The sequence below is a fragment of the Olea europaea genome, unplaced genomic scaffold (assembly GCF_002742605.1).
Source record: "Olea europaea var. sylvestris unplaced genomic scaffold, O_europaea_v1 scaffold2809, whole genome shotgun sequence".
In the NCBI taxonomy this organism is placed as follows: domain Eukaryota; kingdom Viridiplantae; phylum Streptophyta; class Magnoliopsida; order Lamiales; family Oleaceae; genus Olea; species Olea europaea.
Window position 1 is genome coordinate 52,268 of NW_019246582.1, and position 17,856 is coordinate 70,123.

Sequence of the window (17,856 nt, forward strand, 5' to 3'; positions counted from 1 at the left end):
CACAAGCATAAAAATATTAATATTAAGAAAATGTTCACGTGGGAAATCAATAAATTCTCTTATAGGAGTATTGGGATAAATTTAATCAGTTAGTGTTGTCAAAAATATTCTGCAAGTGATGGTATTGCGTTCAACTAATATAGAATTAGTAAGTGTCGAACACATGAGGATCGATATTTGCCTATTTATATCAATTAAAAATTAGCTCTAATCTAGAAAAAAATATATTATTAATTTTTTTTAGTAGGCATAGGTAGCCAATTTAGCAAGAGAGGAGTGAGCAAAGTGAAATGTCGTTTTTAAATAAAGAAATAAGCAGGGTGGGGGTAGCTACTGAGAAATTCTAAAACGGGAAAATTTCATAAGTAAGAAGTTAATTATTGTCCATTTCAAAAGTTAGAATAAAAGTTTCAAATTGCAAAAATCAAATATTCATTAAAATTTGTTTATAATTTAATTAATTATTTATATAATTTATTAATAAAATATATTAAAGTCACATATCTATAAAATTTAATCACAGATTTACAATTGAATTAACCACGTATTATTTTTCGATCACAATTCAAAAATTTTGTAGCTCACAATTTGTTCATCGGTTACAGATCAAAAATTTATAAGTCACGATTTATTTATGGGTCGCAGATCACAAATATTATAGGTCACAAATTATTAATTTTTTAGGTCATGTATTATCTTGATCACAATCTATATTTTTTTATTGATCACAGATTAACTATTTTAATGGTTACAATCAATCAAATAATCTGTAACTACCACCAACACTTACGACAACCACTGCATCCAACAGCACCACTGCCGTAGCCATCGCTAGAACTGCCATCAACCAATAGCAACACCACTGTCTCAAAACAAATCAACACATCCATCTCGATAGACCACGGCCACCTATATTTCACCTTCACCATCGCACCCACTACTGCGACCACCACCACCATCTACCACGACCATCACCACCCAAAATCTCCTGTCACTTCATTAGTATCCACCAATAGAGAAACTCAAACCACAAACCACTGCACAAGGGCGCTGTAAGCGCCTGACACTGCACACCAACCTCAACCACCAAATTCGCCATCGCCAGCCACCACCACAACACTGCCACCAACTACAAACACCCATTCTCTTCTTTGGCCCCAATCTGCAACAACTACCACCAGATCGTATCTCCCAGGCCATCCTACACTCGCTACAACCACCACCACCACCACCACCACTGTTGACCACTGCACATTAAATCGAATAACAAAAAATAAGACTCCCAAAAAATCGAGGAGACGAAGTAGATCAGGCAGAATCAACGTTGATGAAGGTGGGTCGAAAATCGAGGAGAAGGAGAGAAGAATAGAGACTGAAGAAGGGAGAGGCGGAGAAGTGCTACGCCTGTCGCCGCTGAATGAGTGATGGTTCCGGTGCTGGAATATGGGGGTGGGTGCGACGCTGAGAGAGAGAGAGAGAGAGAGAGAGAGATGGAGATGGAGATGGAGATGGAGATGGAGAGAAAAATAAATTGATTAGGGTTTTGAAATGAAATTTGTATAATTAATATTTAATATTTAAACAAGATATATTTTATTTTTGAAACATGAAACTTCTTGTTATAAAATTAAATGGAAGTGAGAAAATAAAAAAAGAAATAAAGAGTTAAAACTCAATTGTGTATTATTATGAACCAATATCCTATATTTATAGGGTCCAAAATAAGAGTTACAATTGGAATAAAATAGATCTTCTAAACTATAGATAAGACTTATCCATGTATCATAAAAATACTAAATAATCATCAATAATTATTTCATTATTTTACAATACTCCCCCTTTGATGATTATTTATACAATACTTGTCTCGTTAAAACATTGTTTGATAAAAATCCATGGGAAAAAAATCAAACAAAGGAAAAAGAGTACAGTTATTTTGGAGTATTAAAAATAAATGCTGTCTCATTAAAACATTGTTAGGAAAACCCGGTGGGACAAAATCTAAGCTATGGAAAAAGAATACAGCTATTCCCCTCGATGTTGATCACTGAAAATCTTTGAATTGACGCATTCCAATCTCATGAACTAATTTCTTGAATGTAGATGTTGGCAGTGCTTTTGTGAATAAATCGGCCACATTGTCATTTGAGCGAATTTGTTGGATATTGATATCGTCATTCTTTTGAATCTCATGTGTGTGAAAGAATTTTGGAGAAATATGCTTCGTCCTATCACCTTTGATATAACCTCCTCTGAGTTGTGTAATATAAGTTGCATTGTCTTCATACAAAATTGTTGAACTATCCTTTGTTGAAATTAATCCGTATGATACTTGGATATGATGGATCATGTTTCTCAACCATACACATTCTCGGCCTATTTCATGGATTGCAATAATTTCAAAATGATTTGAAGATGTAGCTGTCAAGGATTGCTTCACAAATCTCCATGATATAGTCGTTCCTCCACGTGTAAACACATAACCTGTTTGTAATTTAGCTTTATGTGGGTCAGATAAATAACCTGCATCTGCATATCCCACTAAAGCAGATCCCGATTTTTGAGAATAAAATAATCTCAAATCAATAGTACCCTTTAGGTAACGAAAAATATGTTTAACACAATTTCAATGTCTTTGAATTGGTGTAGAGCTATATCTTGCAAGGAGATTTGCAGAAAAAGCTATGTCGGATCAGTGCAAGATAAGCTAATGCTCCAATGGCACTAAGATATGATACTTCAGGACTAAGAACTTTTTCTCCATCTTCAAGTGGACGAAATGGATCTTTTTTCACATCAAGTGATTGAACAACCATAGATGATGCCAATGAATGTGCATTATCCATCTAAAAACGTTTTAAAACTTTTTCTGTATATGTAGATTGGTGAACAAAAAATTCATTTGCGAAATGTTCAATCTGCAATCCAAGATAAAATTTGATTTTTCCCAAATCCTTCATCTCAAATTCATTTTTCAAATAATCAGCAGTTTTGTTGAATTCTTCAAGAGTTCCAATTAAATTTAAATCATCAACATAAACTGCCACAATTACAAATCCACTATTTATTCTCTTTATGAAAACACATGAGCAGACATCATCATTTTTATAACCTTCATTCAACTAATATTCGCTAAAGTGATTATACCACATGAGTCCGGATTGTTTTAATCCATATAATGATCTTTGCAATTTAATTGAGAACATAGTTCTCGAGCATGTATCGTGTGTTCCTGGTATCTTAAGTCATTCGGGGACTTTCATATACATGTCACTATTAAGTGAACCATACAAACATGCAGTTACTACATCCATAAGGTGCCTATCAAGCTTTTGTGATACGGTCAAACTAATTAAAAATCTTAAAGTAATGGTGTCCATTACGGGAGAATATGTTTCCTCATAATTAATTCCTAGTCTTTGTGAGAAACCTTGAGCTACTAGTCGAGTTTTGTACCTTGTGATTTCATTATTTTCATTTCTCTTTCGTACAAAGACCCGTTTGTATCTAATAGGGATTACATTTTCAGGTGTTCGAACCACAAGTCCAAACACTTTTCGTTTCTTCAAAGAATTCAATTCCGACTGTATGGCTTCTTTCCATTTTGGCCAATCATTTCTATTTTAACAGTCTTTAACCGACTGTGGTTCAGGATCCTCATTCTATATAATATCAAGAGTCACATTAAAGGTGATATTATTGTCTATAACAACATTATTTCGTTCCCATAATTTATGAGATAACATATAATTTATTGAAATCTTATTATTTTCGGACACTAGTAGTTCTTCAAGAACCGTATTTTCAATATCTGATTGATCAATCTTTTCTAATGTAACTTCTTCCAGAATTTTTGGTTGGTTTTTCTCTTGTACTTTTCTTTTTCGAGGTACAGAGTCTTTTGAACCAACTGGTCGACCACGCTTCTGGCATATTTGAGATTCATTTACTACAGCAGATTGTCCTACAGGGACATCAATTTTTGCTGGAATATTTTCTGCTGAAACATATGACTTTGTCACTTTTCTTGTGTCAACAAATACATCAGGTAATTGATTTGCAACTCTTTGCAAATCAATGATTTTTTCAACATCTTGCTCACATTGATTACTATGGGGATCAAAATGAGATAGATTTGTTTCATTCCAAGAAATTTTACCTTGTTTTTCAGGATGCAATTTTTCCCCTCCCAAAGTTGGGAAAGTCATTTCATCAAAATGACAATCTGCAAAACGTGTAGTAAATAAATTACCCGTTAAAGGTTAAGATACCTAATAATTGGTGAATCAAAATCCACATAAATTTCAAATCTTCGTTGGGGACCCATTTTAGTACATTGTGGGAGTAAAATAGGAACTTGGACAATACAACCAAAGACCCGTAGGTGAGAAATATCATGTTTGTTAACATTCGAACTCCGATATAATAAAAACAGTTTGCTAACCCCACCTCAATTAAACGTGAGTTCGGTCCTTACTCCCAAGTCAGACAATCTCACTGTTATCTCAGAAAAACATCATGATTACCCCATGTCACATCATCCTATGAATCAAATACACTTGCCACAGGTGACATCATCAACGCCCGGAACAACCAATCCTAAGTCTTCAGCCTCCAATCCCTTGCAGGTCATCATTACCTGGGGAAAACATTGACACATGGCCACTGGCCTCATTAACCAATCACTCCATTGTTACGGACAATGGAAAACGGTTCGACAACGCACGACTTTCAAATTTCTGTGAAGAGTTCGGCATCAAGAAATATTTCTCAACGCCGAACCATCCGTAGGCAAACGGCCAAGTCGAAGTCATTAACAAAATTATTAAGCATACATTGAAAGCAAAACTCGACTTGTTTAAAGGAGGATGGGCCGACGAACTCCCCAGTGTACTATAATCTTATTGCACCACTACAAGGACGAGCATGAGAGAAACACCGTTCTCACTGGCTTTCGGTGTAGAGGCTGTGATCCCACTAGAAGTCAGCATTCTCTCGCTACGCATAACTGATTACAACAAAGAAAGGAACCACATGGCTCTTTGTACGGAACTCGACCTAACCGAGGAGAAAATGAACAATTTCGAACTTAAAAATGCCGTTTACAAGCAGCGAAACGCTGAGTACTACAATCAAAAAGTCCAAAAAAAGAATTTGAAGTAGGATCCCTCGTATTACGGGAAGTATTCCTCTCCATAAGAGAGGTAGGCAGTGGATGCCTGGGCCCGAATTGGGAGGACTTTTATCTGATAACGAAGGTCCTTCTAAAAGGGGGATATGAGTTGGAAGACTTGGAGGGTAGACCCTTACCCCATCCTTGGAATGCCGAACACCTCAAGCAGTATTATCAATGAACGGGAAAAGTCTGTGACATATAAAGCCCATTTGTAATGTCAATCACACCAATGAAAAGGGACTTCCTATTTTTGAACATCTTGTTCAGAGTCCTAAGGAATCTTCCAAAGCCCTGCTACATTACGCAGGCTGATCTAAGGCTGTACGTATTACCCTTAGTGGACATTCCTCCGAAAAAATCTTACAAAGCTCTGCTCCATACGCAGGTCGATCTAAGGTCGTAAGTAGTGGACATTCCTCTTAAGGAATCTTACAAAGCCCTGCTACATATGTAGGCCAATCTAAGGTTGTACGTGTTACCCTCAGTGGACATTCCTCCTAAGGAATCTTACAAAGTCCTGCTACATACACAGGCCGATCTAAAGTTGTACGTGTTACGCTTAGTGGACATTCCTTCTAAAGAATCTTACAAAGTCCTGCTCCATACGCAGGCCGATCTAAGGTCGTAAGTACTGCGACCCTTAGTGGACATTCCTCTTAAGGAATCTTACAAAGCCCTGCTATATACGCAGGCCGATCTAAGGTTGTACGTATTACCCTTAGTAGACATTCCTCCTAAAGAATCTTATAAAACCCTGCTCCATATGCAGGTCGATCTAAGGTCGTAAGTGCTGCGACCCTTAGTGGACATTCCTCCTAAGGAATCTTACAAAGTCATGCTACATATGCAGGCCGATCTAAGGTTGTACATGTTACCCTTAGTGGACATTCCTCCTAAGAAATCTTACAAAACCTTGCTCCATACGCAGGCCGATCTAAGGCCGTAAATGCTGCGACCCTTAGTGAACCTTCCTCCTAAAGAATCTTACAAAGTCTTACTACTTATGCAGGCCGATCTAAGGCCGTACGTGTTACCCTTAGTGGATATTCCTCCTAAGGAATTTTACAAAGCCTTGCTATATACACAGGCCGATCTAAGGTCGTAAATGCTACGACCCTTAGCAAAAATTCCTATTTGGAAATTCTACGAAGCCCAGCAGCATGTGCAGGCTGATCTAGGTTCGCATGACTTACGAGTTCTGTCACATACGCTGACTAGAAGACATTCCATCATTAAAAATTCACGAAAGGATGAAATAAGTAATAAAATTTAGACCCCACAAAACATGCATTTTCATAAGCATTCAAAATAGAGTACGACTCATCTTCGAGCACAAACAAGATATCCATAAAGTTTAACAAATTCATCACAAATCCAAAAAATGTCCTAAGAAGAGCTAGGGGAAGAGTGGTCTTCGCGATGAGCGACATCATCTTCATGAGCAGGAGAAATCCGAACCCCTGCCGCTTCCGACAAATGCTGAAGCTCTTCATTCTGCTCTTCCACAGCCTTCTCAAGGAAACCCACGTCGAACCCTGGCTTGTCTCTACGAATGTGTTTTACTACTTTCTCCAGAGCCACGATGTAAGCATCCTAAGCAAGAGCGTCAAACTCAGAGGACAATGAGGTGGAAAATGAGATGAGAATGAGAATAGAATGGGAATCAAATAGGCGCTTAGGTAAAAGAATCTTCTGGTTCTTTAAAGGATGTCCATGTGAGTTGTTTATTATTCAATGCATCATTATAGCCCTAAATGTCCAAGTCGATCATACCAAAGTATAAAATTTTTTGGGTCAACGAACTTCTGGTTCGTGACATTATTTGATTCAATCATTTTTATAAATGTTTAATACATGCCAGATGGAAGTGCATGAAATCTTTCTTTTATTTGCTTCTGGCCAGATACAAAAGAAGCTATACAAAGATATTCGATATTATTTTCTTGTGTTGTCTCAATATGATATCCATTGCAACGGATATCTTTAAAACTAAGCAAATTTCTTTTGAATTTGTTAGAATAAAGTGCATCATTAATATATAATTTTGTATTATTTGGCAAAATAATATAACTCTTCCGGAGCCTTCAACGATATTCGATGCACCTGATATTGTATTGACGTTATTCTCTTTTAATGTTAAGTCCAAAAAATATTTTTTGTCTTGAAAAATATATGTAGTTGCATTATCAATCAAGCAGGTGTCTTGACAATCCATTATAAATATATAAATATAACAAAATAGATATATTTAAAAAAAACTTGAATTTAAATTCAAAATGATAAGCATAATTAATACTGTGAAATTAATGATAGATAATAAAGTTCAAAATTTTGTAAAAAGTAGAAACATATTTCAAACTAAATTTCTAAAATAAAGGGAAATACTAAATAAATAAATAAAAAGAAAACTAATCTATATCTTCCATCACACCACTCCAAATCAAATGGTCAATATTTTCATTTGGATCGGCAAAGTAATCGGAGATATTCAAATGAGTCACATCAATTGGACCATTGATAAGTGCAATTTGTGCATTTATTTAGGCCGCATTATTAAGTTTATATGCTGTCAATTTATTAATTTCTATTTAACTTGGGTTAATTTTATTTTGATTTTAGTGACGAACCTGTTTGAAGCAAGTGGAAAGGAAGGACATAATTGATTAAAATTTATGATTTGGGATTAAATTCCACAAGTTTGAAATTGAGGAGGATATTGGTTGCACAAATAAAATTCATATCAAGGATTAGATTTCATTAAAAGGAAAAAGTAATGCCTTGAATTGAAATATCTTATTAATTGGGCTGGTCCAATTGATATAAGGCAGACACGTTGATGAAATAAGAGAAGAAGTGGGGTTCTTTTGAAAATAAAATAGGGTTGGCTGATGAATTATATATATCAACACACAGACGGCTAGAAAGGAGGGGAAAGAGAAAAAAAAAGGACTGTCGGCTGGTTGAAATTACTCATACAATCATGTGAATTGCCGGCTGCTCGGGATAGATTATACACGCATCAATAACGGCTAGTGGGGGAGACAAAAACCATATAAAATGGGGCTGCCTTCTGCTGGAAGAAACTATCCTCATGCATTAGAAAAGAGAGGGGAAGTGGAGAACAATTGCCGGCTGCTGGTGAATTAAAACAAGTTGTTGAATTTATCAATTCATACACTAGGTTGGTGGCTGCAACTTTGGAGATACAAATCACGCAATTTGGCGATGACCTTGGGGGAGAAAAAAAAACATTGACAACAAGCTTAAGGAGGGTTGTTTCTGCTGTAATATATATACATACACGCATATGAGTGGCTGGAAAAAATTGTAGAGGGAAAACCTACAAACATTGGATGATTTCTGTGCTTGTTTGGAGAAGACAGGGCTGCCTTTTTGCTAAGTAAATATATATACCAGCCAACAAAAGACAGGAAAGTGAGGATTTAAGGAAACATGCAAACAATGGCCGAAAATTGTAAATCAAGTCTGGAAAAAAATTGCAGCTGAATTGGAGTTTTTGGAAAGAATATTGGGTGGCTACTGTTGGAAAAATAAGGTGGCAGCTTAGGGAATTATTGAGAGATACACACAATTAAAAGGCAGTTGCTTGGAGATTGATTTACACACCAATTAGGGGACAAAGGCGACGGCTGAATTGGGCATAAAGTTGAGAAATAAACACGCAAATTGAAGGAAATTTTGAAGAAACAGCATGGCCACGACAGATTCACTTTGGGAAAATTAATAATGCTCCGTCAATTGGTGATCTCCTTCCACTTTTATTTATTTAATTCTCGCATCATGTTTTGCTAATTCCTTTTCACGAATTGGATGATGACAAAATTGTTTAATTTTTAGTTTTAATTCGAGACCTATGTTTTTATATTAATCATTGCGTTGTGATTTCAATAATATGCATAAGTAGATTGTTTTAATGTTTGCGCACCATTAGGATAATAAGTTGCTTTTTCGTAGTGTTGGAAAACTCACGATAGGTAGAACACTATTATTGGGACACATGGGCAATAAATATTAGGAATAATATTTGTGGCATGTGCGATCTTATATGATAATCCTAAATGTCAATGCATGTTTGCCATATGAATTTGGACTAAAAATAGGATCGTTGCAAATGCATAAATTGAGATAATTATTATTGGTTGAGAATTAGAACTAAGAATTGATCAATGGCGTCGGAAATCCAATATGTTTACACATTTGAATTTTTAAACCAAATTTAATTATTTTCACAAGTTTTAGTTATAAAAATTATTTAGTTATTCCCTCGATTGTAATACGAATTAAATATACCAAATATACTAAAATTGATCCTTATTCCCTGTGGGACGATAACTCTCTCATCACGATTATTACTTGTACAACAAACTCATACGCTTGCGGGATTTTGACGAACAACCATCATAGTCAGCAAAATTTATCTCCACTTTTCCCTTTTCCTTAATTGATTTTTAGTAGAGATCGACAATGTATTTTGCCATACGACAGGTACGTGTCCAATGCCTTTTCATTCCACATTTAAAATAACTTTCTTCATGTACCCTTTTAGGTATGCTACTTTCATTTAATTTGTGTCTTTTGAAATTGTTGCCTTGTTGTTGATAACTTTGTTGATTATTTCGTTCATGGTTTACTCCGCGTGCACGTTCGCGTCTACATTCAAATCCACGTCCATATCCATATCCATATCCATGTCCACGTCCGTGTCCTTGTCTTGATATTGCATTTGCTTCAGGCAATAGTACAGAACTAGTTGGACATAACCCATGATTTTTCATCAGCAATTCATTATTCTATTCAGCAACAAGCAGGCAAGATATAAATTTTGAGTACTTCTTGAAATCACGCTCGCGATATTTCTGCTGTAGGAGCACATTCGAGGCGTGAAAGGTGGAAAAAGTTTTCTCCAACGTATCTTTATCAGTGATTTTTTCTCCACACAATGTCAATTTTGAACATATTCTGAACAATTCAGAATTGTACTAGCTAACAGTTTTGAAATCTTGCAAACGAAGGTGCATCCACTCATAACGGGCTTTGGAAAGGACTATAGTCCTTTGATAATCAAATCTTTCAATTAATTTTTTCCAAAGAACTTATGGATCTTTCTCAGTAAGATTTTCAATTTTCAGTCCATCGCGAAGATGATGACGAAGGAAGATGAGTAATTTTGCATGATCCTGCAGGAATTTTTTATTTTCTTCTTTTATTGTCTCTCCCAAACCTTTTGAGATAAGATGGATATCAGCATCAAGTACCCATGACAAATAATTTTTGTCAGAGATGTCAAGTACAGCAAACTCAAGCTTTGTGATATTTGCCATTCGATTAACTATACAATAAAGTAAAAGAAAATATAATTAGTTTCAAAAAATATGATTAAACATCATATAATAACTAATCAAGTAGTCAATATCAATATAACATAAGTTACGTGTTTTCCTTCAAGAATAAACACTAAAATAATATGTTCTTTTAAACATATGCCACTTCAAGAACACGTATTTTATTATTATTTCTTCAAGATCAATACGTCAATATTCTTCTGAAATATTGAAAAAATATAATTTATGCTCTTCATGAGCAAATAATATTATTCGAAAATATTAATTATAATGTTGTGCTACTTCGAAAGCAAGGACAAATTATTTATAATAAATAAATAAAGTACTAAATTCATAAATTATACTAGTGTTAAAAGAATAGAATGTGATAATTAATTGAATGACAAATACTGTTTCAACAGACATAGTTACATGTGAAATAATATAAAATCATTACACAATTTTTATTTTATTTTATTGAAAGATGTGATGTTGGATATTAATTTCTGTTTTGCACATAAATTGAGAAAATACATGAATAACTCTTGAAAAAAAATTGATGGAACAGCATAGATCGGATGAATTCATACACTGATATGACATTAATAAAAAAAAAATAATGGTTGGAGTGTGTCTATGCAATAATGGGCAGCAGAATCAAAGAACAAATTTAGGCAGGTCACGTAATCATTTCGACAGAAATAATATGATTCCAACGTAAAATTCACGTGTTATCAAATTAATTTTGATACACGTGATAAATAATTATACTTAAAAAAATTACTACATTCTCCAAACTTTGAAAAATTAAGCTATCGTGTTATAAAATTAAAGTGAAGAGAGAATAAAAGAAGAAATAAAGAGTTAAAACTCAATTGTGTATTACTATGAACTAATGTCCTATATTTTGTCCAAAATAAAAGTTACATTTGGAATAAAATAGATCTTCTAAACTATATATTAGATTTATCCATATATCATGATAATACTAAATAATCATCAATAATTATATCATTATTTTACAACACTTCCTACCTGCTTTTAAAATTGAGGATTTTAACACTATAAATTCCTGTAATTTCCCAGTGGCTGCGAGCAAAAGGGGGCTGGGCCCATTTTCCGTACTAGCATCAAGTAGAAGACCTTTAAGGATTAATTGTTTTTCAATGACTAAGGGGTAAGGGTTCGCTTCTTCCTATTCAAATTCATCCAAGTTTTGAAGAACTGCTTTTACTCTCAAGAATTGATCTATAATATGTGGTGGTGTATTTTTTTTTTTGCGCCATAGGATCCTCTTTTGTCAAGAGCGTGTGGCCGAGTTGGCAAAGGGCATGGCCTTGGAAACTGGGTTTGGCTTCGATAAGGGTTCAACCCACGCTTGAGACATCCGCCTTCTCCTTGGAGAAGATTTAACCGGTTGGTGTGGTTGCGGGTCTCGTGCTAGCCCCCAGGTTTACCTAGTGCGCACTGGTCGCTAGTAGCGGCTGCGGGTTCCTGGGTTATCAAAAAAAAAAAAAAAAAAAAATGCGCCATAGGATCCTCTTTTGGTCTTGAGAGGCTTGAAATGTATATAAGAGTCTAAAAAGATCTAAAAATATGTTCAAGATACTCTGATTCGTCCAAACTTAACCTTTCAAAACAAATCGGGAAGTTGTCTTTTAGGGTGGGCCTACGCATGAAGGATTGGTGTCTAAGCGCAACAACTTATGTGCCAAAATACTGTATGGTCTTATTCACAAAGGATTGCCTATCAAAGTTTGTTGGTTTGAGTTCTGCTCTTATTCTCGAGTGGCTTTCTATAATTCACATTCAATTTTTGGTGGAAAATTTAAAATTGCAATCCATTTTTATGTTGAACTCCGCATTCAATTGTCTTCTAATGTTATATCATTTGACATGTGGAGATCTTTGAATCATTCTTGAATGCCTTAGCCACCTTTCCTTATGTTCAAGTCCCGGTTTTTGAATATCCGTTCTTTTAATCCTTTTAATGTCCGAAATCAATTTGTTTTGCTTTAAACATCCTTAAATCGCGATTTTGCCTTACAAACATCAAGTACTATATAAAGTAAGTAGAAATTCCGTTCAATTAATTAAAATTTTAAGATTTAGATTAAAGTATGTATCATCAATTATTCTCTATTTGGTAGAGATTGAAATCAATTTTTTAGCAAATTTAGATTATTTGATAAAAATTGATGAAATATGTGGTTGAAAAGTTATGGATCCTATAAAATATGTGATTAAAATTAATTGTTGATTTTGACTTAATTAAAATCTAAATTTTAATTTTTACCAATAGGGATAAACTATAATATACGTTGCTTGATCACAAATTAAATATTCTGGATTTTAATTTTTACAAAACAGGGTCTAAACTATAACATACGTTGCTTGCACCAATTAAATATTCTATGAGACAAACGTTGTAACTTAAGGATACACTATTAAATAAAGTCTAAAATTGTAATTGTAACAATTGAGGGTCAAGAAAAGAATATGGTTGGTGGCTTGGTGCCAGTGTTTATGTTGGACTTGTACTGTTTGTATATGGTTATTTAACAGTTAACTGAACTTACGAATACTTGTAATTAGCTTATAATTCTTTAGTGCAATCTTAAGTTTTCGGGGGGTGGATTGGACCAACTCAAAATAACAACTTATAATCTAATGAATCAATAATGAAGTGGATCTAAATTTGAATCATTGAAGTTAAATTCCGTAGATTTATTAGTTTCTCAGCTAAAACGTGTTTAGTCAAGCTTAAATGCACTTTTTTATTTTTTTTTCTTCTTATGATAGAGGAACCTGCAGCCACTACTCTTCGAGTACGCACTGGATAAACTCTCGAGCTAACGAATAGCCTGTAAACCACGTTAACCAGGTAAACCGCACTAGGTAAGCTCGATGCGATAGGCTCGATCGAGAAAGTGTTGGTCGGAAGAATTGAACTCGTGACCAAAAATCTTTGCACTCATATACTCTACCAACTCGACCACCCCATGAGGGGGCAATACACATTTTTTTTATTTTTTATTTTTATATCCAGGTATCCCAACTTACACCAGACTAAATTTTGGACCTCCAAGATCCAGGCCCCTAGAACCTTGGAGGGGGTAAATCGCGGGTTATGCCTCAACTGGATCACAGGTTCCCCCCATTGACTGTACACTTCTGCGCACAAGAGACCCTCCTCCACAGTGACTCCTCCATACCAAATTTTTGGCCGCAGGTTCCCACCAGGAAACGAACTGTCCACCTTGCCACTGGAAGCAAACCAATGCTGATTGATCCACCAGTTGAACTGTGCCCCGGGGGGTGGTAATACACATTCTTCATAGCATATAAAGTGTCTAGAAGGTAAAGATGTCAAAATGGGTATGATGATAAGATTGATCCCTCTACAACTAGACCTAGTTCAATTTCGTTAAGTTTGAACCAATCCATTTAAAAAATATATATATAGTTCGGGTTAGGCTTGAATAGTCTTTCTAAAAACCGAATGAGTCCATGAATCTGTCAATATTACGTCCAACTCTTTATTTTTCTTTTTCCTTTTGGAATTTAATATCATTTAAATTAAATCATAATTGGAAAAAAAATAAATAGTGTGACTGATATGAGATTGTGAAATGTATAGAAATAACATAAGCATTTGCAGCAGAGAAATTTATTCTTTATAAATTATTCGTACTTGAATTTTTAAAGAGAGCCATCTGGGCGGGAAATTGAAATAACCGCGCTAAATGCATCGATCTTCAAAGGTCATCTAGCTAGACAATCAAAATTGGCACGGCCCATTCATTATGGTGAACCAACCTTTGAAGCAGTTCGAGCCATTTTGCTCTGATTTTTAATAGATTGGGTCACTCCGAGCCCAAACTACGAAGCCCGCCTTTGACACAAAACAAATGAAAGTCTATGTTGCTACCAAATTTTCTTAATCATTTTTTGTTTGAACTTTAAAATGGTTGTCATTTATTCATTTATTTTTTTTTTTTACCAAATATTTCTCTTACTATTGAACATTAAAAGTTATTTGAGTTGCTATTAAATTTATCAAAATAAATAATAATATCCCATCCTTCACGGTTTATACGGACGGGATGAAATTACAGAAATGTTAACTATCTTGTAATTTCAACTATCACACAGTAAAGTCTATTAACTTTTAAAACAACAAACGACGAAGTCATGGATGAAATAACAGCTCAGATAACTTTAAAATTAAATGGCAGTTATGAAACATTTCAAAAAGTTCAATAGAATCTCGAAAATATTTAAAAATTTTGATATTAAAAAAATATTTGAGGAAGTTCATTGACAACTGAATATTTAACCCATTAAATAACACATACATCAAGCTTTCATTTTCCATTGCTTCACATCATATTTATTTTTCTATTAAATTAATTATTATTTCCATTGACAAACTTTAATAACTTGTATAGGGGTTTGTAGAATTGACTTTTCTGATCCCTTCAATCATTGTTCTAAGTGCCAAGTCCAAATTATATGGTTTGTCCGAGTTGTTTACAGTAATATATTAGCCAGGTTGCTTTTGCTTGTGAAATTACTCCACCTGCTTGCTTCTCCATCAATTCAACACAGTTGACCTCCATATTTTGCCAATGGAATTTGGGATGATTGCTGGTTTGTTAGTAATCTTGAAATTTGATTTTTCGTTTGAACCAATGGATCCATACCATTTTGAGATTTCATTTTAGAAGATCGATCTTATTAAGAGAAATAATCAAAGTTCTTATTCGTATATTTACTGATTTATAACAAAATTTTGAGGTTGACAAACACTAATTAACAAATCCGTGATGTCTTATTAAAACCTGCCTTGCCACGACAAAAATAGTACCATATTTCTATCTTCCGGCTAATTCCTACATTGACCTGGCTCTGTGCGAGGGAATCCATTAGTTCCTGGATACCCTTCTTAAACCAATCTTCTCAATTTTGTTTTCTGTTGCAAATTTGAGTCTTAGAGGGTTAGATGAATATCATTTAAATCTTGTCCTCAATGTAACGGATGAATGATGCTGCCCAGTTTTAGCAATTCCGATCATCACTTGCCGAAGAAATCCAATACACAGGACCTCAGAAACAGTACCTTCTCCTTAATCAAATCTCTCTTTTCTCTGAAAAACTGCGCATGGATTGTGTTAACAATACTCATACAGTTGCTGATTGTAGTATTCTTGAACCGGGCTTCGCTATGGCCATCGACTCTACCAGCAATCCAGGACAACTTTCAGGCTCCTTCACACGAAAAAGATTGTGAATTCGGAACAGTATATGTTTATGATCTTCCGCCGGTTTTAAACAAAGAGCTTATTGAAAATTGCCAGGACTTGGACCCTTGGCCATGGAGTTCCAAGTACTGCAGTGCCGTGTCAAACGGAGGTTTTGGCCCCAGTGCCACTGGCCTAGATGGCATAGTTCCTGAAAATCTTATTCCAGCATGGTACTGGACCGAGATGTATGCGGCTGAAGTCATTTACCACGAGAGGATTTTGAGTTACAAGTGTAGAACAAGAAATCTAGATGAGGCAACAGCCTTTTACATTCCTTTTTATGTGGGACTTGCAGTTGGGAAGTATTTGTGGTTCAATCACACTGCAAAAGATCGTGATCGACATAGCTTGATCATGCTGAATTGGGTTAAGGATCAACCATCCTGGAAGAGAACCAATGGCTCTGATCATTTCATCATGCTAGGCAGATTAACTTGGGATTTTCGAAGATTGCACGACAGTGACACTGAATGGGGAACAAGCTTCATTTACATGCCCTTGATGAAAAATGTTTTGCATTTAACTGTTGAGAGAAGTCAGTGGGATGAACTAGAATTCAGTGTACCTTATCCTACAGCATTCCATCCTCGATCCCAATCTGATATCCAGCAATGGCAGAGCTTTATCCGGGCCAGAAAACGCTCAAGCCTTTTCTGTTTTGTTGGTGCGACGCGTAAAAGTTTCAAGAATGATTTTCGAGGGCTGTTAATGAATTATTGCAAGAATGAATCAGACTTCTGCAGGCTTGTGGATTGTTCAGTAACACACTGTTATGATGGTGCACCAGTAATTCTCAAAACATTTCTTGATTCGGGTTTTTGTTTGCAGCCAAAAGGGGATGGTTTCACAAGAAGGTCTACATTTGATTGCATGCTGTCTGGTGCAATTCCAGTATACTTTTGGGAGGGAAGTTTTAAAGATCAGTACCAATGGCACTTACCAGGAGCAGCAGAGGCTTATTCTGTGTTTATTGATAATAATGGAGTGAGAAATGGTACTGATATTAGAAGTGTGTTGGAGAGGTACAGTAGAGAGGAGGTGAATAAAATGAGAGAGACAATTATCGATTTCATGCCCAAGTTTTTGTATTCAAGTTCAAATGCGGATTTGGGGAGTGTTAAAGACGCGTTTGATATAGCCATGGACGGAGTTTTGAGAAGGTTTATGGAGCAAAAGCGATCGGCATCTGATAAAGAAGTAAATACTTAAATAGGAAGAAAAACTTAAACCTTAGAACTACACAAATTTCATGTTGCCATTTGTACCTTTTTTCCTCTTCTTTTTCACATTTTTATGTACCTATATTTCTATTACAGAATACACAATATGGTAAAAAATCGTTTTTGCACTTACAGATCAAAATAGAAAAGGATTTTCCTAGTGTGACATTGAGGAGTAAATGGTTCGAAGAGGTTGCATTTTACCAGCACTTAATTCTGTTATGGTTTCTTGCCACCACATATATTACACAATACACATCCAGCCCACAGTCAGCCCATTCAAACAGCCCAGAATACAACTCCAGTCCATATTACAAGCTGCTCCGATACATCACTCAAGGATGAAAAAGGATAGTCTATTTTTCATATATTCTGGATATTATTCTTTAGTCATTGTAAATATTTTCCTTCCATAAATTGTGAATAGATTTTAGGAAATATTTACGGTTAGTTTGTTGTGGGATTGTGTATATAAAGGTATGAGCACTGTACAGAATTTTTCAATGGAATATACTTGAAAATTCGCAGCATCCATGTGTTAATCATCTCTACACCTTTGTGTTTTTGCTTCTCTGTTTTTTGCTTATTTACAACACATGGTGTCTAAATTTGGGTGGCGGTCTCTGTTGTACAGATACGCGAATAACTTTGAACGTAGTTAAAATTGAGGTCAAGGTAAAACAATTAAATTTAATCATATATTTTAAGGAATTCACAACTTTTATTAACTTTTCTACTATATATTTAATCGACTTTTATCAAAATATACTAAATTATTTATTAAAAACTTTGTCAAACAACTCCTAAATTTC

General features: G+C 35.0%; 2 protein-coding genes across 2 annotated transcripts; one reads left to right on the plus strand and one right to left on the minus strand.

The window, feature by feature from the left end:
* Nucleotides 1-10,290: 10,290 nt before the first annotated feature.
* LOC111384010 lies at nt 10,291-15,447 on the minus strand. The gene is made up of 3 exons (XM_023008219.1): nt 15,363-15,447; nt 15,135-15,254; nt 10,291-10,526 (listed from the first exon to the last, which is right to left on the minus strand). Exons 1-3 carry the CDS (start codon nt 15,445-15,447, stop codon nt 10,291-10,293), a joined length of 441 nt encoding a protein of 146 aa, XP_022863987.1.
* LOC111384012 (xyloglucan galactosyltransferase XLT2-like) lies at nt 15,103-17,574 on the plus strand. The gene is made up of 2 exons (XM_023008223.1): nt 15,103-17,021; nt 17,180-17,574. Exons 1-2 carry the CDS (start codon nt 15,564-15,566, stop codon nt 17,387-17,389), a joined length of 1,668 nt encoding a protein of 555 aa, XP_022863991.1. The 5' UTR covers nt 15,103-15,563; the 3' UTR covers nt 17,390-17,574.
* Nucleotides 17,575-17,856: the final 282 nt, after the last annotated feature.